The sequence below is a fragment of the Pseudomassariella vexata genome, assembly GCF_002105095.1.
Source record: "Pseudomassariella vexata strain CBS 129021 chromosome Unknown BCR38scaffold_3, whole genome shotgun sequence".
Lineage (NCBI taxonomy): Eukaryota > Fungi > Ascomycota > Sordariomycetes > Amphisphaeriales > Pseudomassariaceae > Pseudomassariella > Pseudomassariella vexata.
Window position 1 is genome coordinate 231309 of NW_024467958.1, and position 25292 is coordinate 256600.

Sequence of the window (25292 nt, forward strand, 5' to 3'; positions counted from 1 at the left end):
GTCAAGATTACACGGAAACGTACGCGTTCAAGGCAACTAAAATTGCACGATAGTAACATACTCAAGTGGCCCATTCGGAATATGAAAATATGGACCCATGTCCTTCGCAGTTCATCACAGAAATTCCATTGGACAGCATCGTCACAGCGCGTCGCAACCATCTTACCAACAAATCCACGTACGAAACTCCTCGCCAGACCTCTCTACGAACTCCCTAGAATTGCGAGTTCTTCCTCGAAATTCTTCCAAAGGCCAGCCTGCAGATTCCCCACGACCCAAAAATTACCATCATCATCCTTGCCGGCGACCTGAAATCCATTGGGTGCCAGCCAGGGCGGTACAACCGGAAAGCTGTGGAAATAGCTAGGTTTCCCCCTCTTCCCCTGTCCCTTGAAACGAATGTGTCTGCTGTTGCTGGTAACCGTATCACTTCGTCTCGCATCTTCGGCCAAGCCCGCAACACCTTCTTCCACATCTTTCGGACTATTTCCTCCTCCCCTCTTCATAATACTCCCGCGTCGCCTCTCGGGAAAGTTGACCACAGCAGCCCCAAAGTCAACCTCCTCACACACATTACACTTTACCCAACTAGTGAAAAGCAACCAGAACGCATCAGGCGAGCCAAAGATCGGCGCACGACCCCTGGTCGCGTAACTGCCTCGCAGCATGGAGAACAGCTTCTCAGTCTGCTCTTCAGTAACCTGCTCGGCTATGCTACTCCTGAAATCCAGTGCCAAACGCCCAAGTGGACGGTAGAGGACTTGGGTCGTGGGGAGCAACGTCACAGTGGGCGCGACGAGGTTCTGAACAAACACGCCCGGTCGGCCGCTCGTCGAAGTGATTTGAACAAGCTTGGATTGCTGAGATAGGGTCGACAGGCGCGAACGTATGTCATACACGTTCTGGATCAAGATGTTCGGGTAGGCCGTCGTGGATAGATGCGCGCTGGCCGTGCGTGCGAGCCATGCGGTGATGACGTCGTTCTCGCTGATGAAGGGCATAGTACCCCCCTCTTTGTCAATCGCAACCTGCTTCATACAGCATTCTCGCAATTTGCGTACTGTGGAGGCCGGGAGGAAGATGGTCTTGCTAGTGTAAGCCGGCCACCACAGCTGAGTTGGCACGAACCACGCGAGCGCTCTCAGAAGCGAGCAGCCGAGCAACTCATATCGAGCAACCAATGGAAGTGATTCTTTGTTATTGGGCCAAGGAGCAGTCCTCCCAACAGTGGCGAGGGGATCCTCTTTCAAACCAAGGAAAGGCGGAACCTCGGCCTCGCGGCCATGCATCACCAGTGACCAAGCCTTGGCCAATTCCATCAGACCCATAGCGTCTGTCATGATGTGCGGCCACGTTAAACTGACCAGGGTGCCGTCCACAAACGACGCCGTGTGCAGCTGAAGCTGAGGCTCGTCGGAGCATAGGTGATTTTCCAGTGTCATGGGCATGTCCTCGCGGTATGCCAAGGTCCGGAACTCCTCGGGTCCAGGCTGTAGTGATGGATTCCTCATTCGGCGTGGGAGCTTCGACGCCACGGGGTGCTCGTACATCGAGATTTCAAAGGTGGTGCGCGAAAACCGGACGGCTGGGCGATCTTTGGTGAAGTGGCGAGGGATGTGGATTTCGAGTTGGCCGGCGTCCTTCATACTGTTAGCTGTCAATCTAGCGGTGGATGGTGGGTTGGCGGGGAGTGTCATGAGAGAGCAGAGTAAGCTTACGTTCATGCGCAGTCTGCCGCCCAGTTTCCTCCAGTCACCGATCTCGAGGAGCCGAGAAAGAGAATCATGGACTTTGTCGACATTGAGAACATCGTCGAAACGCAGCGTCCAGCACACGAAAAGCTGTCGGTTTACTTGGGTGTTGTCGAAGAAGTGCACAGGCACCACTTCGTCGGACAGAAGTCTTGGTTGCCCTTTGCGCGGGGGGCTGAAGAGCCAGCTCATTGCCAACGACATGGTGAGCGTGATCGAGGTGGCGTGGAAAAGAGGGAGGGTTGGTACACCGAATCAACCTGGATAATACTCTTCACACCTTCTCGGGGACAAGTGAGGGAAAATCGGCGACAATCGCGTGATGTTATATGAGAAGAGGGAAATGGAGCTGATGTGAGGAAGGTTCAATGAAACTCTTCAAGTCCACCAATCCAGGCGCCAAGCTTGCTCCCCGCGGGCAAGAGTCCTCGATTTCACACACATTGCGCCGCGGCCTTGGAGATGCTCGGATGAGTTTGGCATTGCGTTCTAAAACCTACTGTACTCCCGAAGAACGCATATATGTTTGGTGATTGGGTGTGGTGCTCATGAGACCACCACTAGCGGAATGTCAAACTGATTGATCAAGAGCAAGGGTTTCCCAGTAGTTTTGCGGGGGATCCTAACGTCACCTCAACAGCATACTTTTCCATAGATTAGGATGAAAAGTTCGGGCTTGGAGTGTTTCACCGTTGCGGCTGCCAGCGGGTCCTTCAGAATTCCACGTCGTATAAAACGCGTCGTCTATATTTCATCCCAAAACTGTCCAGATGATCGTTTTAAGAGGTATTATTGGACGCATTCAGTTTGGTATCGGCTTGGCTGCATATGTTTTATGTACCTTATGTGTAACGTCGTGTATTACTCGCTGCCTAGTTGTTCATCACGGAGGTCCGTATATTTTCTTTGCACGTTCACTTTCCATTGAATTGTAAAAATCAGCATCACGCGACAAGTAGATTTCCATTCGCATGTTTTCTTTAAGCTTATAATACGCTAGGCGTGGGTTCTCTCCTCTTAACAGTTGAGCTATTCGAGACTAGCATGCCCTGCCCACCATACACATAGCCGTCTATTGCTACAAGTTGAGTACTAAGAAAGACTAGGGACTATGTGGGCTATTTTCATAGGAGGTTCTTTCCTTGAGTTTCAAATTTAATCCAGGCAATCGTCGATTATATCGCCTCTCGTCTCTATAGTGAGTGAGCCAAACCGTGATACGACAAATAAGTGTAGTTAATCCCAAGGAATTGCATGTGTCTGTTGGTATTTATGATGAAAGGACAAGTGAAATGGTGGGTTTTTCTTATAGATGGACTATGAAAGAAACTGGAAATTGCAAAACTCCTTGTTAGTCATAGTTTTTCATGAGTTTGTTTTGTGAATACGAGACTCTCATAGAAGGGGATACCAAAGCCCCATCCTACTGCCACGCTATCAGTATTCTCCATCTTGAAGCCAGGTGATTTTTGGTTCACTCCGTACGTCTTATCCAGTATCTACTTGCTTGCCTTGGTATTGACCACTGATGCGATTGGCTTGGGGATAGTTAGGGCAAATCCTCAACAGTCCGAAATGATAGCATACTCCATCTGCATACTGGAGAAAATACATTAGATTTCGGCAAACTGGCATCTTATCATCTTTCCGTCTTACATTGTGGATATTATCAATTCAAATAGAATATATGGAGGCTCAATGCCATTTGTCGAATCAATGCTGGCTCTGTTACGTCGCATCGAATGCCCAGTTATATGCGCTATGATAACAAATCCGATTTGCCTCAAGCGCCTACGCAGAGCGGGGTAAGACCCAAGGATCACAAGTGGTGCCACTACCAGGGTATTTGAGGTGGCAGTCCCTCGTATGTCAAAGGGGCTGCCAGCTCTTGCTCATTCATGGCCAACTCCTCCCAGCTCATTGTACCAATTACCAACAGGCTTAGTAATGTTTATTGAAATGCCGACTCCCATCCTGGGCTATGCCTTACTGGCGTTCGTGGTCTGGTATATCATCTCAAGCCTCAGAAGTTGGTATCCACTACGACACGTCCCTGGCCCAACTCTGGCCTCATTCTCCTACCTATGGGTAGCCACGAGGGTGCTCACCGGACGAGGCGCAGAGTACGAAAACCTTGCGAAGTACGGCTCCCTAGTCCGCACCAGTCCCAGATACCTGGTCTCGGATGATCCGAATGTGATACGGCACCTCAACGGTGTCCGGAGCCAAGCCAATCGGGACGAATGGTATTTCGGAGCCAAATTCGACCCCAAACGCGACCACCTCCTGAGCTCGTTGAAGATCAAGGCCCATGATAAATTGAAAGCAAAGTCAGCTCATGGGTACAGCGGACGTGATAACGTGGACATGGAAGGCGGAGTTGATTCCCAGCTGTTGCACTTCTTGGATATCATCCGGCAGAAATATCTCTCGGACGCTGGCACCACTCGGCCCTTCGACTTTGCTCATATTATTCGCTACTTGACGCTGGACACTATCACCAAAGTTGGCTTTAGTAAGAGTTTTGGATTCATGGACTCAAAAAACGACTTGTACGGCTACACCGACTCACTGGAACGGACAGTGGGTTGGATTGCCACCGCTGGTGACGTACCCCTGCTACGACGTCTCTTCATCTCTCCGATATCTGCCTATTTCATGGCGCCGAAGCCGACGGATGAACGAGGACTTGGGAAACTGATAGGGTACGCATGTTGATTACCGCTCGAGGCTCCAGCATTCAGTTAACAGTGCGTTCCCACAGTGTCTGCCAAGAAATCACTCGCAGTCGTTTCGAGAAGAAGGACAGCGATGCTGAAGATATGGTGGTACGTATACTTTCTGTATCCTGCCGGACCCGAGCCAGGGGTCAAAGCAACCTGCTAACGTGACTTGACACAGGGAGCCTTCATCCGTGGGGGGATGACGAAGGATGAGATCGACTGCGAAACCATCCTGCAGATCGTTGCCGGCTCTGACACCACTGCAACTGCGATTCGATCAACAATGTTGCACATCATTAGCACTCCAAGAGTGTACCAACGATTGAAAGCCGAGATCAAAGATGCCGTGGAGTCTGGAAAAGTATCATCGCCCATAACGATGGGGCAGGCTAAGAATCTTCCTTATTTCCAGGTGCGTTTCCCAGACCACCAGCCTCCATATTTTATTGGCCTATGCTTCCTTATTCATGAACTTTCCATTTCTCTTTCCCTTTCTGCGATGCCCGCTAATCTCTAAAATATTCTAGAGCATCATATGGGAAGGCCTCCGCATGCGCTCGCCCGCCGTGTACGGATTCTACAAAGACATCCCCCGGCGGGTGAAACCATCAACGGCCTTTTTATCCCCGGCGGGACGGCAGTCGGCTGTAACTTTGTCGCCATGATGCGGCTTAAATCTGTCTTCGGCCAGGACTCGCAGGTGTTCCGTCCGGAACGGTTCCTCGAAGCCAGTGAAGAAAAAAGGAACGAGATGATTCGCACCGTTGATCTCGCGTTTGGGCATGGGCGTTGGATGTGCGCGGGGAAGGTACTCGCTATGATTGAGTTGAATAAGGTCACGTTTGAGGCAAGTTTTTACTAGGATCCGTCTCGATTAATCCTTTTCTTCTCGTGAAACTAAATTTTGTTTTGGCGTAGTTAGTGAGAGCGTTCGATTGGCAGTTGATATATCCGGGACAGCCCTGGGAGGAGGTGGCTTACACCGTTTTTGTACAGAGGCACATGTGGGTTAGGGTCACCGAGGCCGGAAAGGACTTGTAGTCACTTCCCGGGATGCAACAGATACGCGGAGAACGGAGAATATACATGTAAGTAAGCTGCGAGGCTACCATTTTGTCTGGCGCACGTAGATTTTCAGCTGAGTTTGGAGTTGACAGTATACTCAGCATGTTATAAGTGTAAAAGGTCAGTGACAATGACAAATGAACATCGATGACTCGGACGCAGTTTACGTCCCTCGTACAGCAGTCGTAATTTGTACAATTCAGAAATTAGCCACCTCATTCCCTGAATAACCTTGGACAAGAAAACTACAGGTATTAATTATTGACACTATGAATTCATTTTTATCTAGTTATCGAATTGCGGCATGTTTGGCGATATCAAGTCCTGAAAAGGCGACTTGAAAACGAACTATATATTTTCATCCAGTGTTGAATCCAAATCATCCTACCATAATTGTGACCCGCCACATGAGCCATCAAGCGACGACCTGAGTTAGGGCTGGCGGTGTTATCCAAGAATTCATTGACACTTCACGACTGGCACTGGCCTGCTAAGCCCGAACCACAGAGCCTGCACTCATCTCACCAGACCTTCTCGTCAAATAACTTGTAATTGAATCCCGTAATTGAATGCCAGGAACCTATCTCTTAGAATACGTCCCGTTCGTCCAGTAAGCGCTATGGGGGTTATAAAGCAACGCATCCTTAACAGCCCTTTGAAAATTCCCATTATCCAAGGCATAGCCCGCATCCCAAATAGTCACCCCCGACACCCCCTTCCCAGGTAAATCAAGGCTGCAGATATTGGCAAACATCTCCCTAACTCCTTCAGTCGTCAAAATGTTCACTCCATCATTCGGAGCCGCCGCTTGACTACCCGGGACCCCCAAATAGAAGCCTAGATTCGGATTCGCCCCCTGAACAAATTCCACAGCCGCATACAATGACTCCTCAAACTCGCCGCCCCCGACCCCTCGCTCCCCATCGTTGTAGAACTGCACATTCACAAAGTCTAACTGAGCCAAAATCTCATAAGGGATCGAGACATCTGTGCCAGGCCCGTACGTGACCTGGTAGAGTAACTCCCACACCATTGGCGATGCACTGAGCAAGTACTTTTTCTCGCTGCTATCCATCAACCCGCGTAGCACGGTGACGAACTCATGGTAGAACCCCCCCGAACCGCTCTCGTTATTCAAATCCACGCCATCAAGCACAACGTCTCCAAACGGGCGGGCATCAGAGTCTCCACCGAGAAAAAGATCCCACACCATCTCCGCCGCATCAAGCGCTTCATTGGACGAAGAGAACGTCATGTCTGAGTATTCACTATCCCCGCCGACGGAAAGCATGATCTTGACCCCCTGTTGCTGACATGCTGCGATTTGGCTGGCGAGACACGGTCCGCTTTCTCCGGGCGAAGTACTACCATCGAAGAGGGAGTGCCAACCTTTCGCTCTTTGCGCTGGGCCGGCGACGCCGGTGGAGAGGCCCAGATTGAGGGTTGGGGGGTTGAAGCGGCTTAGGAAGGAGAGGAGGATGATGTCGAAGGTGTTGTCTGAGTAGATCTCAGAGAGGGGGTGGGTGGATTGACCCCACCAGCTGACGAGGGTTGAGCCGATGGGGCGAGTGTGAGTGTTTAGGATGGTTGTGTTAGCGAGGGGGGATGCAGTCACGGACTGATTTGCCAGGACGGAAAGGAGGAAGAATAATTGTATTGTGTTCATGATGGTTGAATCGCCACGTGGAAAGGTTGCCACAAGTCATATGACGATGTACCGAAATGAATGTAGTGAAATTGATACGCAAAGAAAATGACTATTATGGTGTTCGTCTGGTGCCTGATGAAACTACATATTCACAGCCTAAAAGTTACGGGAACACGTACGTATATGTCCAACAAGATCAAGCTTTCCTGTATTGTAGCTGTCGTAGAGGCATTGTCTTAGTAACCAGCCGTTGCTAAAAACGCCAAGCCTGACGAACCACGGGGATATCAAAGTCTGTTCTTCTTAGTTCAACTAGGACGAGAATCCCCGACAAGATTGAGGGAAGCAGCATAAATTCACCTGCAAGTTATGAGCCGTGTGAGAAGGATCCGATACAAGCGCCGCATTGCGTTGCGTTGCCACTTTGGTGATTTGGTAATAACTCAGATGGTCACTGTTGGTGTTGGGGAGTATACAAATAACGAGGAACCTAAAGTTTGTGGCTTGTACTGAAGTATCGCCACCTGGTTTTTTTACAAGGTTGGAAATGAAAGTAGGTGCGCTGATTACTTTCGAACATAATTGTAAACTTACTATACAGCAGATCGAAACGAAGCTATAGCGACACTATGTGCTGGTCCCATTCTTTCATTTGTAGACGCTATTATCCGGATCTGATTTCGTGCAGGTATTTAATATATTTATGTACTCACTCGCCTGTAGGAGATGACTCCGAGGAGTTGGAACGTGGTGATGAACGAGACTTTGATTGTATTACGGAATCTCAATTAATCCTAATGCGCTCGTCGTATAGTAGTCAAATACGAGCCTGGAACATGCATGTCGTCTCAATCAGATAAGGCACTGCTGAAGTGCCTTCAATGCCGCCTGCAGGTGACGTGAATGTGGCTTAGTGGCGAGATTCAGCTCACTTTGCCATTCGAATCCACTACAACATCAGCGGCCTGCCGCGGCTAAACCGTGTGTAGATTCGCTTAACAAGGATCTGCGCCTCTCTGCCCCAGCCACAAATCACACTGCGGCCTGATCACATTACTTGCAACTGCCCACAAGAACTGAGAGGAGTCGTCGTAATTTCCCTACAAGTAAGCGCCGCCATCGCACGTCTTCTCGAGCTTAAATTGCCCGCCAGCTTGGTTTCTAAGATCAAATATATTTTAACCTCTTCTCTCTCTGAATTTGCCAAATACCCATCAAACCTGTGATTCTAGTGTCGCTCAGTCGGTCAAAATGTCAAGCCAAGAGTACTACGGCGGGGGCGGGGGCCAGCAATCCTACGGCTACAACCAACCACCCCAGGGCCAGCACCAAGGTGGTCACTCGCCATATCCACCTCAGAACCAGTACGCACCTCCCCCGGGCCAGTACGACTCTGCACCTCCTCCCCCGCACCAGGGCCAGTACGGATCCCCCGCACCACCACCCGGAGGAGATCAGTACGGCGGCGGCCAGCAGTACGGATACCCCGGAGGCCACAGTCCTCAGCCGCAATACGCGCAGCAACCCCCTCAATACCAGCAAGGCGGTCCGCCTCCTCATCACCAGCAGCAAGGCAGCTGGGGTCAGCCTTCGCACAGCCCGCAGCCCCAGTACGCTCAAGCGCCTGGCCCGCCACCACCTGGTGCGTACCCCTCGCAAGCTCAATATGGTCAATACGACCAGAGAGGACAGCAAGCGTACGGCCAAGGGCAGCCGGCTCATGGGCAGGGTGGTGCGCCTCAAGATGGCGAACGAGGTCTGCTAGGCGCCGCTGGTGGTGCGTTGCTGGGAGGAATTATGGGGGTTTCGCAGGGTCATGGGTTGTTGGGAGCTGCTGGTGGTGCGTTCGCCGGGCACAAGATCGAGGACCACTTTAAGAAGGGCAAGAACAAGGACAAGAAGCACAAGAAGGACAAGCATGGTGGTCATAAGCGCCGTGGGAGCGGTTCCAGCAGCTCCTCGTCTGACTAATTCTTATGATGAAGCGGGTTGACTTGTATTCGGACTGCTATGTGTAGGCTAAGTGACAGATAATGGGGATCATGTCTCGATGGGAGCATAAACACTGAAGGCTTTCATTAGACTGTGGACTCAGTATATGAGATGAAAAGCTGGGTTTCGGCTTGAATGATTGTACGTTGCATTAGGCCATCATGAATGTCACACCCGTTTGTCCTTTCACTTCTTCAGTATTGGCAACGGAGATAACCAAAGTTCCTACTATGCCAGCGAGTACGTACAACCGATTATAATTCATGTTTGCGTTATAGTGATCAGAACGTTACCAACTCTGATTTATCCCGATACCCGGCACGTTCCATACGCACGAATGCGATAATAGCCAGAAATGGCTACATGAAGTTGAATACATACTCAGCATCGGATCCACGAAAACATATCACATGACCTAAGCCTACATCCTCTCGCATCTGGATCTGGTATGTCGGCCCGATCGCTTACTCCGACAGATTGTACCCGCTACGTCATTTTCTGATCCTTCGGACTCTAGGATCATCATTGGGCTTCAGTGCTACTTCAGCCGCAACGTCGAGTCTTTCCAAGAGCGTAGGTAATCCGCTAAGAGCTCACCAGAATTGAGTTAGATCAATCAATCTATTGATTATCAAGCAACCTACTTTCGCCTAAGCACGAATACATCGCCGAACACAGGCCGCCGCCACAATGAAAAGCTCCAAATCATCATCCTCAAAATCCGCTCCATCGTACATACCGCCCGGGTGGACCGAGAAGCAGACCAGAGCTAGAGAGCCTAACTTTGCGCTGCTAGATACGCTGTCTCCTGATGTACATCCCTGACCCATCTCCCCTTCAACCATCACTGACAATGTCAATAGGAGTTGCGACTCTGGGCCGCTGGGCAGTCGGCCGACAGGGCACGCGAGCTGAAGAAGAAGGATGCTTTGCCTCGAAGTCCGCCTTCATACATACCCGACGGCTGGACGACGGCGCAGGCAATTTGTCCCAGCTTTGAGATGCTGTCAGCGCTGCCCGAGGATGTGAGTTTGGGCTGTCGATCTTTAGGAGTTTGTGGCTGACAACATAACAGGAGCTTGCTAAGTTTATCACAGCGCATTCAGAGCTGCTTGAAGTTAGTAGAGGGGAGGGGAGATGATGCATCGGTTTAGGACTTTAAGAGAAAGGGGGACAAAAGGCTATTGCTATACTCGGCGCAAAGACTTGGAGTGGTCAGTGGATGTAAAAAACAATGTAACTGTATCAAGAGCATGTGTTGTCAGTCCTTCACAAAGTTGGACATTGAAATCCCTCGCATGCATGGTGGTTCCCCATACTTCTCATTGTGGCAACGCAGAGTTATCATATAGTATTACCATGACAGAATATCAGCGGTACTGACCAAAACTTTACGCTTAACGACAAAGAAGAGAGTTCGTTATTCACAAGGTACACCCTTGGTTTTGGAAAAAAAAACATAACATATTGCTAAAGAAGGCCTTGGTATCAAATAAAGGTATGCCAACCCACAAACGCCTTATTTACTTCCCGCCACTTATTAAACAGTCATCTTCCCATGGTTACCACGCACCCAGTAGGTGCCTTAGTACCCCTTAGGATAATGCCCCCTCCGCTCCCTCCTCTCACTACAACAGGTGAAAAACAAAATCACCGTCGAAACCAACAACAACGCTGTACCAGCTAGCAATGTCCAACTCGCCACCCCAAAGTCCCCATATACTGATGACTGCCCGTCATCATTGGCAATAGCCGCCTTGATAGCCGCGAAATTGACAAAATCGACAATAAGCGCTGCGACTGCAGTGCCAAACGCGAGGGCGCTAACGAGGGTGGCCAAGAAGGAACTCCCAAAGCCGGCGCTGAAGGAGAGCAGTAAGGCGATACCCGCTAGACCTGTCGCGACAGGGTGCAGGACCATGGCATTGGTAAGTTTGGAGGTCGCGGTGGATGTTGCGTCGGAGATGGAGACTGTGGGGAAGGTGGTCCGAATGATGGGGATGGGGTTGTAGCCTATGGCAGGGCTGGAGCAGTCATCCCTGTGGAATTCAAGTCAGCACATATGTCTTTGACACGTGGAGGGGTAACATATTGGGGTGAGGTGGACACTCACTGGCTGTTTTCTGATTGCACGCAATAACCAAATGTGCCGAAGCGGATCGATGCTGATGAGCTCGAGTCTCGATCTGAGACAGTGAACATGGAGAGGTTGTTGACGGTGGGTGCTGCAACGTCGGTCACAATTAGGAGACCTATCGCGACCAAGAGGGCTAAGCTGCCGATGTAGTGGAAGAATCTGCCCACGCCCATCTTTAATTGGACCGCAACACACTATACAGAAGATTGTGTGGAAAATCGTGAATATTGAATATGTTTCAGAGTATTAATTAATATGGGCTTGAATACAACTACCGCCATATCGACAGCGACACCGTCGCACTTGCTATATACCAACGGCATCGATGCCATCCACGCGTCAAAGTGGCTATCCACTCGGCACAGCGAGCTTGCCACTCTTCTGGCGCAATGCCGCGAGCGGCTTTGTTGGAAAAGCATAAGTAGAAGATGACGAATTTCAGTTCCTAAGGGATGAAATTTACGGGGCTGTTCAGCAAACCACATCACCTGACTGGCTGTGTGCTTGAGGATCTGACATCTAAGCCCCAGCAGAGCCACGCTATCGTGGCCAAGCATGTTGATAAATTCGATCGCCAGTGCCCAGCCTAGAGACTTGTGGGGACCTGACCCGTTAACTGGATAGCGCAGCATTTTACGGGGCCTGCGAGGGGAAGTTGAATCACGAGCGTCCATATCTCAGGTAATCTTCCGTACTCTGCCGGCGTATCATCCGACAGTAGGGAGATAAATAGTTAATGTTAATCTACAATATTGTGCAGTTTTCCGAGGGTTTAAAGGACACCGCACGACGGCATCTCGAAGCAGATCGGTGGGATTGCCGTAATATTGCTTGAGCAGCTCCTCTACCTCTATCTGCTAGGCTACCCTATCAACACCACCACTATGCCTCCACGCACTTTGTACGCCTATACGGAGGTATAAATGGTGGGGTCGTCTTTGGTGTCACCGAGAATGGCATATCACAGAATAGAGTTAAACCAGCCCTGGAAAACGGAGAGCCCCAGAGAACCCTGTTAGACCGTCTTAACGGTATTGGCGTACTATAATATAAGCAGATACAGCCAGGATCGGCCCTTAACGCGCGTGGAATCCTTAAGTGGATCTTGAGGAGGAATATGTCGGCTACGCGCCTTCAATCGCCCCAAGTCAAAGCCGTTGTAACGGCCCTATTGCAACAGAAAATAGGAACGTGCTACTGTCTTTCAGTACTTACACTTCTAATTGCAACAAGATGCTGGAAAGTATTGGGAATGTAACAAACTTACTACTCAGGGATAGTTTTAGCTCCGACCTGAAGCAAACAAATTATTGGCCACGCCGTACGAAGCACAGCCAGCAAAGATTGTGAATCCGCCGATAGGTATGTCCATATGTCCATTGTTGGCAACTTTGATCCCTTCATATTCTACGGTTCGAAACAACTGGAGGGCAAGTTTGAGTTCGACCATTGCTCTAGAAAGGATTATACGACACTAAAGAAACCCCCAGATTTATGTAGGGTACCGCAAATGTTTCCTCCATAGTGGCCTGGAATACGCCTATCCAATTAGCGTGGCTTACACTAGGAACCAATGATGTGTTGACTGGCACAAGACAGGGTTGATATTCCCACTTCCAAAAATATACTATACCGCAGCCTCAAGTTATGACGTAGCTGCTTGTGAATGATTGCTGGTCTGGATTGTCCCTCTGTCTGCTGCCTGCAGATCGGCCAAATGACCCAAAACAAGATCTGTTTACATATTTTGAAGCTGCGGGTTTTATAGATGAGACCAGAAACGTCTACGAGTATTTTGAAAGATCGATAGCAACTTTCTGTCCTTGGTACCAGAGGCTGTTCAAAGCCAGTGCCCTTACAATCTCGCTTTAAATGGATTTTCATTAGATGGTCTTCCCACATCTAGCCTCAACCTCGAACCCTCGTTTCAACAGGGAGAAACCGCAAGACGAGTTCAGAGTATGGATTGATATATAAGGAAACTATCTTCCACTTGTATTCCATCGATTTGCAGCCTCGCCATATGAGGTGTGCCTGCACGTACGAAGGATATCCCACTTCGAATCGGATCCTAGACAGTTAGTCATTGGGACCGCCGATTCTGTCTTTGAACTTGCACCGGCGCTGAAAGAAGGCCGGTTGGAATTGAGAACAGTGCAGGTTTAAGATGAGAAAACACACGGTCCTATACGTCCAGGGATTGCATCTAGTCGTCAGAGGCACTGGGAGCATTATACAGCGAGTCCGAATAGGACATGTCCGAAATACTATAGCTGTGCAAGCCATTCAACCACCAAGTCGTGTGCGTTTATTCTTGCGATACTTAACATTGATCAACGTAGTGTTTTTTAACTACGTGTAAGTCGAAATTTTGTTTTAATAACGTATAGTCGAATCAAAATTCATGACTCGTGCATTACTGCATTTGTGCATGCCGAGCCCCAAAAACATGGAAGACCCAGATTATGAACTCTATTTAACTGTGCCGAATTGTTTCACAGTATGGTACAGATTACCCAATTTCTTTCATCGTACAAGGAGCCGTCAGTGGAACGACAATGTGGCATCTCGCACATAATTGACGCCAGCAAGTAATCTCGCCTACGGCAATCCTTTGCGTCAGGAGCGAGTGTCGAAAAAATCCCCAGACTTGAATTCGGTACTGCCACTAAGTCAGTCATGCATGTTCTTGGTTACGGTCACGAAGATCCACAAGGAAAGCCTGCGCGTTTACTGCGATTGAGCAAAAACCATCGCGGTATTGACCACTTCAGTCACACCACTTAACCCCAGAGGCTGATAACCTGCCACAGAACTACCTTCCACCCATCGCGCGCAATGATGTCGTTACTTCGTCTCTATTTACTCGTCCTCGCCATCTTCATCGCCACCGCTCTAGCTGTTCCGGCTGTTCCGGCCGTTCCGGAACTCGCGCCCTGGGGCCCAACGGCCGTATGGTACTACCGTTGTTCGTCTTCCTCCCAGGTTGAGACTAGCTGGAACCTCAAGGACTGGCGTCCATCGGCTGTGTGTAGGATGGGGACGTGCTGCTCTAATCTTGCGCCATCGCCGCTTTGCACGATAGAGGCGTGTGACTTGGTGCCGGTGGAGATAAAGCAGGGGGGTACGAGGCTCTCTGGATAGGCAGTTGCGAGGTGGTTAGAAGGGTAGGATATATGGATTGGTGAGGAAGTGGTTGGATTCTCGAGGGGTGCGATGTTTTCGTCAGGGAAGTCTCATTGGAAATGTTTAATGTGACGGGGCGTGATAGACGACAGGGAGGATCAGAGTGAGAAACTAGACCTAGATTCGAGGACCTGAATGTACAGGAATTACCAAGTTATAAATAATGCATAGCAACACTTCACGTTCAAGAAATTCTTTGACTAAGATGAACGAGGGCATCTAGGGTTGCTAAACATAGGAAGGACTTCCGCTTTCTATGGTATATGCGCGCTTGTGTTCTATGTATATTGCATTGCTGAGTGATAAAGTTGAGGATAAGGGTGAAGACGCCCGATATTAAGGTTATGATGGTGCTCTACTACTCAATTTGTCCCTCTGGCTTTGCGGTACTGGTACGTAGGTAAACTCCAGGTAATATACAGACTAGAATACGCCTGTGTTTTACCAAATGTGATGCAAAGCTTTTCCAAAAAGAGGGTCATATTCCTACAAATAGTATATGGGCAAGATACTTTGTCTGAATGGATAAAATAGAATAATTCATGGTGGCCATAGTCTGCAGTTGCCCTGAGATGGAAACGTCACAGACACCATCTCTATAAACAGGGCTTACATAAGTCGTTGGCTTATACTCATTCCATTGGTTCAAAGTGCAAAGCCTTTTAGTACATTTGTAACCATAACATGCAATGATTAAAGAAAAAAGAAAAAAATATGTGTAAAAAGTAAATTATGTGCCTCCACGCGGAATTGAACCACGGATCGTTTAGGATGTTAGTTGCTGGTATTACTGTACACAGTGTGAAGCATTAGACGTACCTTCGCATAGCCTTATATGGGTTACAAGTGCGACGCATTACCACTGTGCCATAGAGGCGATATTCTGTTCCCCGCCGTCAGTTTTGAAGCAGGTTATGGAGGTAGGGAGTCCACTTGGTGATCTCCACAGTTTGAATGGAACACGGCTAAGGTGAGTAAGCATGTCTTAGCTTAATGCTAATTGAGCCGCCTTTGTACACAAACACGATAGATTAATAGCGAGGCAGTTCCGCTAATTATGTAGAGCGACATAGCAAACGAACCAGTGTTAAGGTTATGGCTATGGGCCAAACCTTCGCAAGCGGCCTGAAAGCCTCAACAGTTATCGGGATTCACTGAATGGCCTGTTAGACAACCCGTTTGATCATTCGATAATAATTTGGCCCTCAATGGCCTCAAGGTCACATTTTGCAGTCTGTTCAACCGTGGGCTGTCTCCTTCGTGGAATCAAAGCAAGAAGTCGCTCATTCCGTCTTTTCAAGCAAGCAGGCTGGCTGTAGATTACGCCTAGACTCACTGGTGGAAAAATAAGTCAGGGCTAGCTTATATGAAGGAAGGAGCTACAGATTAATATGCTCCATGCTATAACCTGGCCCTTGCCATCGTTAAAGTTCAATCAAACCACTGTGAATCATGAGCTACCTTACGCTTTTCAGCATGCGGCCTGTAGTTGAGGACGACTTCATGTGGAGGCTCTTGTGGCTCCGGCCAGTGGGTGGGTGCATCGCTAGAAAGCCTTATAATGCATTTTTATAGGCTAGCATGAGTGGCCTATTGCAATCGCGATAACTGGACAATGCGGCTGAAAGCTTTTGTCCAGCAGACGACAATTGTATCCGAGATTGCACGTACAAGCTGGAGATGCTCACCTCCCAACTGGGTATAGCGTGTCCGCCGCCTTGCTTTACCCCCTGCAAGTGGCTCTCAACACGGGCTTTTGATACGTCGGACAAGTTGCTCGGCCAATGTGCCCCTAACCTGTTGTCTGTGTTGATGAAGATTAAAAATGAAGCGACAACATGAGAAAGAAATTTTGCACAAGTTCTTCTCATTTACTTTCAATATCCATCTAGCAATCCTCACTATTTCCAGTCAAAGGACTACCTTGAGCTTGCAACCTTCTCCGTCTTTATCCTGCAGACACCACTGATCAACCGCCAAGATGACATCGACAGCGACCTCCGCCTCGGCGACGTCCACCGTCGCCAACTGCGGCGCCAACCTGTATGACCCGCCCGTCTCGGACGCAGTCTGCGCCATGCCCTACGGCGGGAACCACACGGACATCATGTCCTCGTGCTGCGGGTCCGCTGATGTCGTCAGCTACTACAACAACTGCGGGCTGTACTGTCTGGCCGTGGGACAGAGCATCGCGGACTTGACCGACTGCTTGTTCGACAACGGCGCCTCGTGGCAAGATGTATTTTGCAACTCGAACACTACTGCCACAGCCACGGGGACCAGTGCTGCTATTGCGACTTCGGCGGGTGCTAGTGTTGTGGCTGGTGGGGGTGCGAGTGGTACGAGTAGTGAAAATGGGGCTAGTTCGACGGGTGAGGGTAGTAGTGAGTCTTTGAAGGGGGCGGCACCGGGAGGCAAGCATGATTTCAGTATTACGACACTGGGGTTGACGATTGGGGCTTTGTTGTTCTCGGCCACGGCTTTTGGGGCTTTTCAGCTGTAAATGACTGCATACAACTTGATTAAAGACTCGAGCACCAGCGACGAGGATGCTTGCTGGAAGGGGGATTCGGTGATGGAGGAAGCAAGGCGTCGTCAAATTTGCAATGCGAATCTCGCAGGGCCACCGGAACGTCCGTGGTCTTTGGAGGAAGGTCAGCGGCGGAACGAAGCAGAGTGGTGAATACCGTTTGGAGGTCACACAATCGATACAGCAACACAGGCGCACATTGCTATCGATGCAATTCGGGTGTATGGGTCCGGGAGACCTGCATCAGGGTTGGGTACCCGGATTATATAATGAGGATCTTAATGTACATAGGCCTAATGAAATAGATATCCAACTGAAGTACAATTTTAATCTCATCCCGAGCTGCTTTGTAACTCCGTACCCATCCCTCCGTCCCTAGGATCAAGATACGAGGTCCTTTAATAGCTGTTGGCAAGAATATCGGTAGCAAAGAAAAGGTCGTCGGTGGTACTGAAGAAGCTGTGCATGTTCGTACAATCCGGCTGCATCGCGCCCAAAGTGAGCAGTGTATATGTTCGGTTTGGTTCCGAACTTTGTGGAAACAGAAGTCGCTCCGTGAACTAGGAAAGCAGATTAGAAGCATAATTCAGTCTTAATCAATACCACGCCATTCGGCAAGGCAAGTGCTAAAGTACCACACCCACCTCTGGAAACGCCTGGGTATCGGTACTAAACCCTCCAAAGTATGCGTACGATGAAATATTCCTCTTGGCCGCGGCGGACTGGGCTGGGTTGGCACATACAGGTGATTCAAGGGTCGATACATCTTTAAAAGTGATGCTATTGTGCCGTTTCCCATGCCCGGCAGCAACAGCCACATCAACTAGAGGTTCGAAGGTCTGTCCAAAAACAGCGATGTTTGCGAAAACCGTGAGAAGGACCGTAGCGATAGTCACTATAAGGGGAAAATTCGTGGTATTTAGTCGAAACGAATGTGGTACGTGGGTTATCAATAGAACGACGGCGACATGAAGCAACGTCGTTTTGAGCGGCAAACAGGCTGCTGACGAACAGAGGGTCGAGTAATACCAGCAAATCCGCGTGTTCTTATGCATGGTGATCACGACGCGGCCTTCGATGCCTTCAAAACAATAAACGAGAGGTGCGGGACTTCTGAGATTGACGAAGGAGTATACCGGTCAAATGGTCTTCAACTACCACGCCAGAGACAATCAGCTTCAGAGACGGGGACTGCTGGTGGGGGTAGATTGATTTGACTGGTTACATACTTTCATGCAGTCCTGGCACAGAGATTCAGCACTGCTGACTTAGTCCAGCATCCCATGTCCGGTGCTTCAAGTCAGTTAATTATGGTTCAGCAGAAAGCTTCGTCAAGATTGATCCGATACGTCGGAATAGCAATTGGGGGAGGCCGCGACAAGACACACAAGCTGGTACGTTACTTTCAGATGCTGCAGTTAATTATTTCAAGCGTGCAATAACAACCTTCTATATTGCTCTGCATCTTGACAACTTCCTACTCCACACATATTCACAATATAAACCCAATGGGACTCCTTACATAGGACTGCTCTGGCGGGATTTCACAGAAGCTTGAGCACGTCTTCAAAGCTTTGGCTTTGACTTGCGTCGCATGGCTATACTCGTTTGACTCGATGACGTTTCAAAGTCGTGGTACTACCAGCGATTGTACCTCATACCTAGAGACGAGGGTGCTTATGAATGGGACTCAACCGCATATAGACCGCTGCCCGCCTTACTTAGACAACGTCGCGGTACTTTTCTCAAAAACATGATGAAATTTTCTTGATCTCGCGAGAAACCAGGAATTCATCGTATTTTGGGCCTGTTGAAGCAGGGGTATCTGCAAGCTATTTCCAGAGCAACTTGTCAACTGCAAGGTGGGTCTGCCCTTCCAATCGGGTCTCGCATGGGCGTTTGCATCAAACGGGAACAGCACGCACAGATTCTTACTATCATTTAACTTCATAGCAAATCAGATGACTACAATTCGATAATAGAGGGATGGATTCTCTCCGGAAAAGACCGCGGAACAGACGGCATCCTGTAGCCATGCTGCGTCACTGTATTTATCTACTGCTGGGTTGCTATGGAACCCAATGTGCCAGCCATCGACGACAAATGGTATCGTCGGTTTCTAGACAAACTTCATCTCTGTTTAGCTGGCGTCCTGGAGCCTGAGATGGTATGCGGCATCGTGATTGGGGAGTTTACGAATGCGAGACGGAGTATTCGGGTAAGAATCAACTGACATACCAAATTTGAGGCATATTGGAACATGCCTACGCATATTCTAGACAGCAACTTCGTGCACCCCCCGAATTGTACCACGGCCAGACAACGCTGACATGCTTTCTTTGCCGACCAAGGGAGTTTTCTCCTCTATATCACTGCTTATCTAGAGGGTTTTCCCATCGATGCAGTGCAAATTCACTATCTTTCCAAGCATGGGCACCTTGACATTCCAGACTTAGATGGTTTGCAGATTCGGGATAGAAACACAGTTGACACCTTCTCAAGGCAAGAATTCTCTATTGTAACGATATCCGTGTCGCTATCTCCAATCTCTCAGGTTCATTGCAGTGTGGCAGGTATTCAGATTTTCCGCGAGATAACTATAGCGAGTTCACTTGGGTTTACTCGTGACTAACCTAGAGCTTACCACCCGGTCCTTTGCTATGGCCATGGTCGTCATGTCCGCGAGTTGGCACCATAAGACACATACGATCTCCCCACCATTATACGTCTCAGAAATTACAGGACTGTGGAGCATATCTGTCGTTTTACACGACATATTGTTAGAGTGTTTCTATAATAAAGCAGCTTTCATGCTAATCAAACTAAAGACGCTTCCTGGGTTTCCCAATACGTGGTACCGTGCACCCTTCGACTTCATCTCACGCCAAAACCTGTTCATGGATCGAGACTGGGCCTTCATGACAAATTTCTTCCTCAGGCAACATGTTCCCATCCTATCCTGCAAAATAAAAACACCCCAGAACCAATTTCCCCGCGCAAATTGGAATCCTTCTAGAATACGACGCGATGAAACCAGCATTAATCTGACGGTTGGTAAGGCCTTGGATAGAACTGCCCTATCCAGGAGATTGATATCATTAGCTAGCACACAGGCGTTGATCGCAGAACTGTAAACAACAATAGCTCTCATATCTGGATTATTGTGATCATAATTCGATAACAGAGCACCGTAACCCCCCCTCTTCAATCTGTGGTGGCCGGCGCTGCCGCTGGTGGTGTTGAGTCCCTCGTTACCGTAAGCCTGAAATCAAGAACCAAACAAATACCTGGCGCATGGACAATGCTCAACTCGTTGAAGTATCCGACTGTATCTGTCAAGACGAGAAATTTCACAATGCTGGATGCATGACACGGGGAGCCGGTGAGAAGCTGACCTGTAAGTTTTATGAGTCGTGGAAAACTATGGACGTCTCGAAACACTGCTGAAACTGAGGGATCCTGGAATTACAATGCGGAACAGGGTCTTAGCTGTCTATTTAAAGGAGGAGTCTTGGAGAAGTAAGAATAGACGCCTAGAGATTAATGAACTATTCTGTGCATACCTACCTTTGACCACCAGTAACCACCCGGTGACCAACAGCTGGAACACGTATTTCTCCCCTTCACTCTGTACTACTGCCTTGCGGCCTAGCCGTTCCTGATACGAAGGCAGTTGATAAGCGTGCAAAGGTCATCCGTCCAAACAGTTCATGATGCCGTCAAACGTGTTAGACCTTTGTAAACAAAAGTTCTTGTATATAAGTATCCCTTATATACTCACACATTATCAGCGCTCCCAAATAGGCAGCTAAGAGGCATAGAGTTCTGAACTTAAAAGGACCTTGTGGCTACCTTCAGGATTTTGACCTTTTGTTCCGGAATATGATCATGAAGTTCAAGGTCGACTAGCCTCAGTAGGTGCTAGTGACCGAGGCAACGGCTGGCCACCAACTATGGGCCATTATTAACCCTCATTCGACTTCGCCAGCACTTTTCTAGCCGAACCAACCTATCCAAAGGCCTCGTTCGTCATTACAGCTGCCAAATCAGTAGCAGAACTGACGGCTGAGGAATACGGCCAGGGCTTGGCCAGGATGCCTCTTCACAGAGTTGATTGGGGCTTCAACCCGCTTCTAGATCTCCGGCTTAGCATTTTAGTTGGGCTAACGATTGCCAGGGGCCAGGTACGGTCGGTCCGAGAACCATTGCAACGTGCCGCAGAGGCGCTTCAACAAGGGTTTGCGTGAATCGCAATTCTGGACGTTGGACCGATAGCCTACTGGCCATTAAAGCTAGCGTCAAAGGCGTCCCTTGTCTGACCATCGGCACTGCAGCCCTTGTGGAAGAAGGCCTTAAAATTGCTAGAATTGGTAGCATTGATGTTGCCGTCATGCGTTGGTGGACCCGGACGGCGGAAAAGTCGGCGGCGGCTGGCCGCATCCCCTTCACAAAGCAGTACTGAGGGTGATAATCGTTAACCACTTAACACCGGCCTATTCTGTCGTTTCCGTAGGCTTTCCACCAAGACGTGACCCATTTGATGGGGTTCAGCTTGGTGACTGGCTTGTAGGCAGTTAGATAGGCCATCTTCATGGCGTATCGTGCGCCTGGCTGTCTGGCATCAAATATACAGCGGTTGCAACCATCTTCGTGACCACAATGGTCTCAGAGCGGAAAATTGGGGGTCGGTCAGGGCTGATGGACTTGAAGAACCATGCGGTGAACTTATTGTGGGAGATTGAGATCTTGAAAAGCTTTTCAAATAGCAAAACTGAGGGTTGTGTGTAATGGTTCCGAGATACGGTGGTATCAGAGGTTCCTTGTGGGTTAACGCCAACTCTTTTATATAAGTTTTGCACAATAGATTGTCCTTTGGATAGCAATGAATTTCTACGTCTTCTATAACCCTGAAAATGACAGCAGAGCCAGAATGGAACAAACCGAAATTAGAACTAATGACATTTACTACCTCTAACGTACCCCACAAGCAAGTTGGCCACTTTTTCTTGGCACCGTACGAACAACCTTTTAATTAGCATCTTTACACATACCAAGATGGGATCGAATTGGAAAGAAAGCGACGTGATTCTAGCGTGTCAGGCGCTTCAATCGAAACCCGAATTAAGCATCCGACGCGCTGCCTAACTCTACAATGTCCCTCGTACAACTCTAGCTAACCGAAAACGCGGACTACTATCTCGACGCGATACTCGACAATCTAGTCATAAGCTTACGGAATCAGAAGAGTTAGCGGTCGTACAATATATACTTGACCTAGATTCGCGATCATTTCCTCCCCGGCTCCATGGTGTTGAAGCTATGGCTAACTGACTGCTCCGTGACCGTGGCGCTGGACGCGTCCGCGTCAACTGGGCCTCGAACTTCCTACGACGACAACCAGACCTTCGGACGCGTTTTAATCGAAGAATCGACTACCAACGAGCCTATTGCAAAGATCCTGACGCGTATCGCGCGTGGTTTACGCTCGTACGAAATACAATTGCGAAATATGGTATCCAAGAGGCGGATATCTATAAATTCGACGAGACAGGGCTCGCGATGGGCTTAATCTCATCCGAGATGGTAGTTACAAGTGCCGAACGACGCGGAAGGCCTCGTACAGTCCAACAAGGCAATCGAGAATGGGCTACAGTAATCCAGGGTATCAATTCGTCCGGCTGGGCTATCCCGCCGTATATTATTGTCGCGGGTCAAAACCACCTCTTATCCTGGTACGAGAATAGCCCATTCCCGTCCGACTGGGTAATCACTGTAACCAAAAACGGTTGGACAACAAATGAGCGAGGCGTAGACTGGATTCAGCACTTTGATCGCTATACGAAGGATCGTACGAAGGGTGTTTATCGTCTTCTTATCCTCAACGGGCATGAGAGCCACCACTCGACTGACTTCGAGCTATATTGCAAAGAGCATACTATTATTACACTTAGTATGCCTGCTCATTCGTCATATAAGCTCCAGCCTCTCGATGTAGGCTGTTTTAGGGCTTTGAAAAGGTCGTACGGCAAAGAAATTGAAGACCTAATACGGGCGCATATAACCCATATCCCGAAGGAGGATTTCTTTTTGGCATTCTATAGGGCTTATCGCACGACAATAACTAAGTCGAATATCCAGGCAGGTTTCAGGGGGACAGGACTTATTCCGTACGACCCGGAATATGTGATTTCACAGCTGGATATTAAGCTACATACGCCTACACCTCCTGGGAGCTCGTCTGGCGCCCCCTTAATCTGGGAGTCAAAGACTCCAAATAACCCAACTGAGGCGCAATCCTAGTCTGAATACGTTAAAAACAGAATCGTACAGCATCAGAATAGCTCCCCGACGACAATACTTACGGCTATTGACCAATTTTCACGTGGTGCGACGGCTGTTATGCATCGGTTAGTTTTAGTTGAGGATGAGGTTACTACACTTCGGAAGGCCAATCAAGAGCTAAGCCGTCGTCGAAGGATTAAAAATCGACAGCTACAAGATGGAGGATCTCTTAGTTTACGAGACGCTCAGGACTTATAGTCTCAACGGGATATTGAACAGCAGCTACAGGATAATATACGTGTAAGTCGTCGTCGCACGAGACCGGCCGAACCACGCCGACGGCGCTGTAGGATCTGCGGAGAGCCCGGACATAATGCTCGTACTTGTGAGAATGATAAAGATACGTACGAGGAAGAGGATTCCGATTAGTTTGAGTTATTATTTTTTAGTTTAGTTAAGTTATTGAAGTTATTCATACGGTGCCAAGAAAAAGTGGCCAACTTGCTTGTGGGGTACGTTACTCCTTCAGTGGAACCCATGTCACAGGTTTATCCCTTTCACTTCTCGAAACCGTCTTCCACCCCGTGATACTCGTATCCTTCCACCCAAGAGCCTCGCAACTAATGGTACCCTTGAACTTCCGACAGTTGTTTCCAGAGAAAACAATGTAGCCCATTCCTGTATCCATGAGATTTCTATTCGTCTCTTCTATTGGGGATCCTGGCCGCTTAACCTTTCCACGCCACTGTATCCAGAACTTTGGTGCCTGGAAACTGTTCTTCTCAAAGGTGTGGAAACGATTGCTCCCAGATTTTCCGCAGGACTCTTCTGCACTAGAATCATTGCTTTGCACCTCTTCATCCGGTGATTCCCCGTCTGAAATGGGTTCATCGGAGTCAACTTTTGGACCCTCCCCTTCACAGTCGTCTTGTTCTGAGCCTCTCTTGCCACTGCCTTCAGACTTTGCATGATCCTCGAGATCTTCGGCGGTTTTCAGAAGTACCTTTCGACTGCCTGCCAAAACAATCGTCGCTTCTATCATGTCAGGCAGCATAAGCTGACCGAGGATCCCGTTTCCGTCATCTGTTAGACGGAATAGTTCCATCGACGGAGATGAACGCGTCTGCTTGTGTTTCTTTGACGGTGTGTTGGTGAATTTGTCTAAAGCAGGATACTTGAGCTCGTAGGTGCCGAAGGAAGACTTGACGTCGAAGGGGCCGTTGCGGCCTTTGTTGCGTGATGCTGAACCCCTGTCCCCTCGGCCCACGCGATTGTGAAAGTGCCTCGACGAAAGGGCGGGTTCTTGCCAATCATCCATGACGAGAAGTGTACTTAATTATTCTCGTTCTCGATTAGGCTCCTTGGGAAGTTGATGCAAAATATTTGTAAGTTATGCATAAGGTCTAGAGTCTTGAAGTCTTGACGTCATGGGCTGCTCTTCGTAGACTTACCATTTTAGCCCCAGCTCACCCCCATATCACTGATTGCCACAGGTCTTAATAAGACTTCAGGTCATTGGAAATAAGACTAATTATTATGCATTTATCATACTTGTGGATGAATAGGGATAGTATGGCTCAAAGCCTTATACGCGTATCAGTAGCTTGCTATGCTCTCAACCGAGAACCAACCATATCATACCCTGTTGCGTGCCCTAGGTACACCGGATGTCTGCTGGGTGCAGCGCTCGGGCCAGCTGCATAGATAGTCCTTCCATAGCCACAGACTCCTGGGAGTTAGTCCCATCATCACTAATACAACTCTCTTGCCTGTATTGCCCACAGAAATTCAAGTAAGTTTAAAGCCTAAGCAACCAGGTCTCGTAACAGCAATGCAATCAGAGTCGCAGACCGCTTTGCTACCAGGAGCTAGAGTTGTGACCTTCAATCTGCAACGTGGGGAGTAGAACAAGCAGAAGCACAAGGAAGATTCGATCAGCTTGCTATAGCCAACCACATATAAGCCAGATTAACGAACG

General features: G+C 48.9%; 11 protein-coding genes and 1 non-coding gene across 12 annotated transcripts; 6 read left to right on the plus strand and 6 right to left on the minus strand.

Annotated features, from left to right (window-relative positions):
• Nucleotides 1–203: 203 nt before the first annotated feature.
• Nucleotides 204–1943, minus strand: BCR38DRAFT_336233 (uncharacterized protein; the record flags this gene model as incomplete). Its single annotated transcript, XM_040855439.1, has 3 exons — nt 204–389; nt 543–1640; nt 1719–1943. 3 exons carry the CDS (start codon nt 1941–1943, stop codon nt 204–206), a joined length of 1509 nt encoding a protein of 502 aa, XP_040718520.1.
• Nucleotides 1944–3561: 1618 nt separating this feature from the next.
• Nucleotides 3562–5905, plus strand: BCR38DRAFT_422514 (cytochrome P450). The gene is made up of 6 exons (XM_040859532.1): nt 3562–4456; nt 4516–4579; nt 4653–4886; nt 5004–5321; nt 5393–5562; nt 5632–5905. Exons 1-5 carry the CDS (start codon nt 3618–3620, stop codon nt 5513–5515), a joined length of 1578 nt encoding a protein of 525 aa, XP_040718521.1. The 5' UTR covers nt 3562–3617; the 3' UTR covers nt 5516–5562; nt 5632–5905.
• Nucleotides 5906–6119: 214 nt separating this feature from the next.
• Nucleotides 6120–7205, minus strand: BCR38DRAFT_521340 (glycoside hydrolase superfamily; the record flags this gene model as incomplete). Its single annotated transcript, XM_040865187.1, has 1 exon — nt 6120–7205. The coding sequence occupies one exon, from the start codon at nt 7203–7205 to the stop codon at nt 6120–6122; it is 1086 nt and encodes a 361-aa protein (XP_040718522.1).
• Nucleotides 7184–7937, plus strand: BCR38DRAFT_422520 (uncharacterized protein). The gene has a single exon (XM_040859533.1). The coding sequence runs from the start codon at nt 7262–7264 to the stop codon at nt 7442–7444; it is 183 nt and encodes a 60-aa protein (XP_040718523.1). The 5' UTR covers nt 7184–7261; the 3' UTR covers nt 7445–7937.
• A 122-nt stretch (nt 7938–8059) lies between these two features.
• BCR38DRAFT_128798 (uncharacterized protein) lies at nt 8060–9544 on the plus strand. The gene has a single exon (XM_040853542.1). It carries the CDS (start codon nt 8439–8441, stop codon nt 9156–9158), a length of 720 nt encoding a protein of 239 aa, XP_040718524.1. The 5' UTR covers nt 8060–8438; the 3' UTR covers nt 9159–9544.
• Nucleotides 9545–10764: 1220 nt separating this feature from the next.
• Nucleotides 10765–11489, minus strand: BCR38DRAFT_481723 (actin cortical patch SUR7/pH-response regulator pali; the record flags this gene model as incomplete). Its single annotated transcript, XM_040863405.1, has 2 exons — nt 10765–11218; nt 11293–11489. The coding sequence occupies 2 exons, from the start codon at nt 11487–11489 to the stop codon at nt 10765–10767; spliced, it is 651 nt and encodes a 216-aa protein (XP_040718525.1).
• A 1994-nt stretch (nt 11490–13483) lies between these two features.
• Nucleotides 13484–14653, plus strand: BCR38DRAFT_471849 (uncharacterized protein; the record flags this gene model as incomplete). Its single annotated transcript, XM_040862881.1, has 3 exons — nt 13484–13674; nt 13818–13859; nt 14130–14653. The coding sequence occupies 3 exons, from the start codon at nt 13484–13486 to the stop codon at nt 14458–14460; spliced, it is 564 nt and encodes a 187-aa protein (XP_040718526.1). The 3' UTR covers nt 14461–14653.
• Nucleotides 14654–15237: 584 nt separating this feature from the next.
• Nucleotides 15238–15379, minus strand: BCR38DRAFT_t111. Its single transcript has one exon. It is a non-coding gene; the product is annotated as a tRNA-Thr (tRNA).
• A 942-nt stretch (nt 15380–16321) lies between these two features.
• Nucleotides 16322–17350, plus strand: BCR38DRAFT_422528 (uncharacterized protein). The gene has a single exon (XM_040859534.1). It carries the CDS (start codon nt 16484–16486, stop codon nt 17003–17005), a length of 522 nt encoding a protein of 173 aa, XP_040718527.1. The 5' UTR covers nt 16322–16483; the 3' UTR covers nt 17006–17350.
• An 80-nt stretch (nt 17351–17430) lies between these two features.
• BCR38DRAFT_471851 (uncharacterized protein) lies at nt 17431–18315 on the minus strand (the record flags this gene model as incomplete). The annotated part of the gene is made up of 3 exons (XM_040862882.1): nt 18262–18315; nt 17677–18186; nt 17431–17592 (listed from the first exon to the last, which is right to left on the minus strand). The coding sequence occupies exons 2-3, from the start codon at nt 18085–18087 to the stop codon at nt 17431–17433; spliced, it is 573 nt and encodes a 190-aa protein (XP_040718528.1). The 5' UTR covers nt 18088–18186; nt 18262–18315.
• Nucleotides 18316–18990: 675 nt separating this feature from the next.
• BCR38DRAFT_422529 (uncharacterized protein) lies at nt 18991–19280 on the plus strand. Its single transcript, XM_040859535.1, has one exon. It carries the CDS (start codon nt 19019–19021, stop codon nt 19193–19195), a length of 177 nt encoding a protein of 58 aa, XP_040718529.1. The 5' UTR covers nt 18991–19018; the 3' UTR covers nt 19196–19280.
• Nucleotides 19281–23762: 4482 nt separating this feature from the next.
• On the minus strand, nt 23763–24888 carry BCR38DRAFT_521345 (uncharacterized protein). Its single transcript, XM_040865188.1, has 2 exons — nt 24766–24888; nt 23763–24674 (listed from the first exon to the last, which is right to left on the minus strand). Exon 2 carries the CDS (start codon nt 24630–24632, stop codon nt 23832–23834), a length of 801 nt encoding a protein of 266 aa, XP_040718530.1. The 5' UTR covers nt 24633–24674; nt 24766–24888; the 3' UTR covers nt 23763–23831.
• Nucleotides 24889–25292: the final 404 nt, after the last annotated feature.

What these genes read in the sequence shown, in the direction of transcription:
- BCR38DRAFT_422514 (XM_040859532.1), top strand. Translation starts at nt 3,618, where the DNA reads ATGTCAAAGGGGCTGCCAGCTCTTGCTCATTCATGGCCAACTCCTCCC. An exon ending in GCGATGCTGAAGATATGGTG is followed by an intron (nt 4,580 to 4,652) that starts GTACGTATACTT and finishes GACTTGACACAG; the next exon opens with GGAGCCTTCATCCGTGGGGG. An exon ending in TGAATAAGGTCACGTTTGAG is followed by an intron (nt 5,322 to 5,392) that starts GCAAGTTTTTAC and finishes GTTTTGGCGTAG; the next exon opens with TTAGTGAGAGCGTTCGATTG.
- BCR38DRAFT_422520 (XM_040859533.1), top strand. Translation starts at nt 7,262, where the DNA reads ATGAATGTAGTGAAATTGATACGCAAAGAAAATGACTATTATGGTGTT.
- BCR38DRAFT_128798 (XM_040853542.1), top strand. Translation starts at nt 8,439, where the DNA reads ATGTCAAGCCAAGAGTACTACGGCGGGGGCGGGGGCCAGCAATCCTAC.
- BCR38DRAFT_422528 (XM_040859534.1), top strand. Translation starts at nt 16,484, where the DNA reads ATGACATCGACAGCGACCTCCGCCTCGGCGACGTCCACCGTCGCCAAC.
- BCR38DRAFT_422529 (XM_040859535.1), top strand. Translation starts at nt 19,019, where the DNA reads ATGGATTCTCTCCGGAAAAGACCGCGGAACAGACGGCATCCTGTAGCC.
- BCR38DRAFT_521345 (XM_040865188.1), bottom strand. Translation starts at nt 24,632, where the DNA reads ATGGATGATTGGCAAGAACCCGCCCTTTCGTCGAGGCACTTTCACAAT.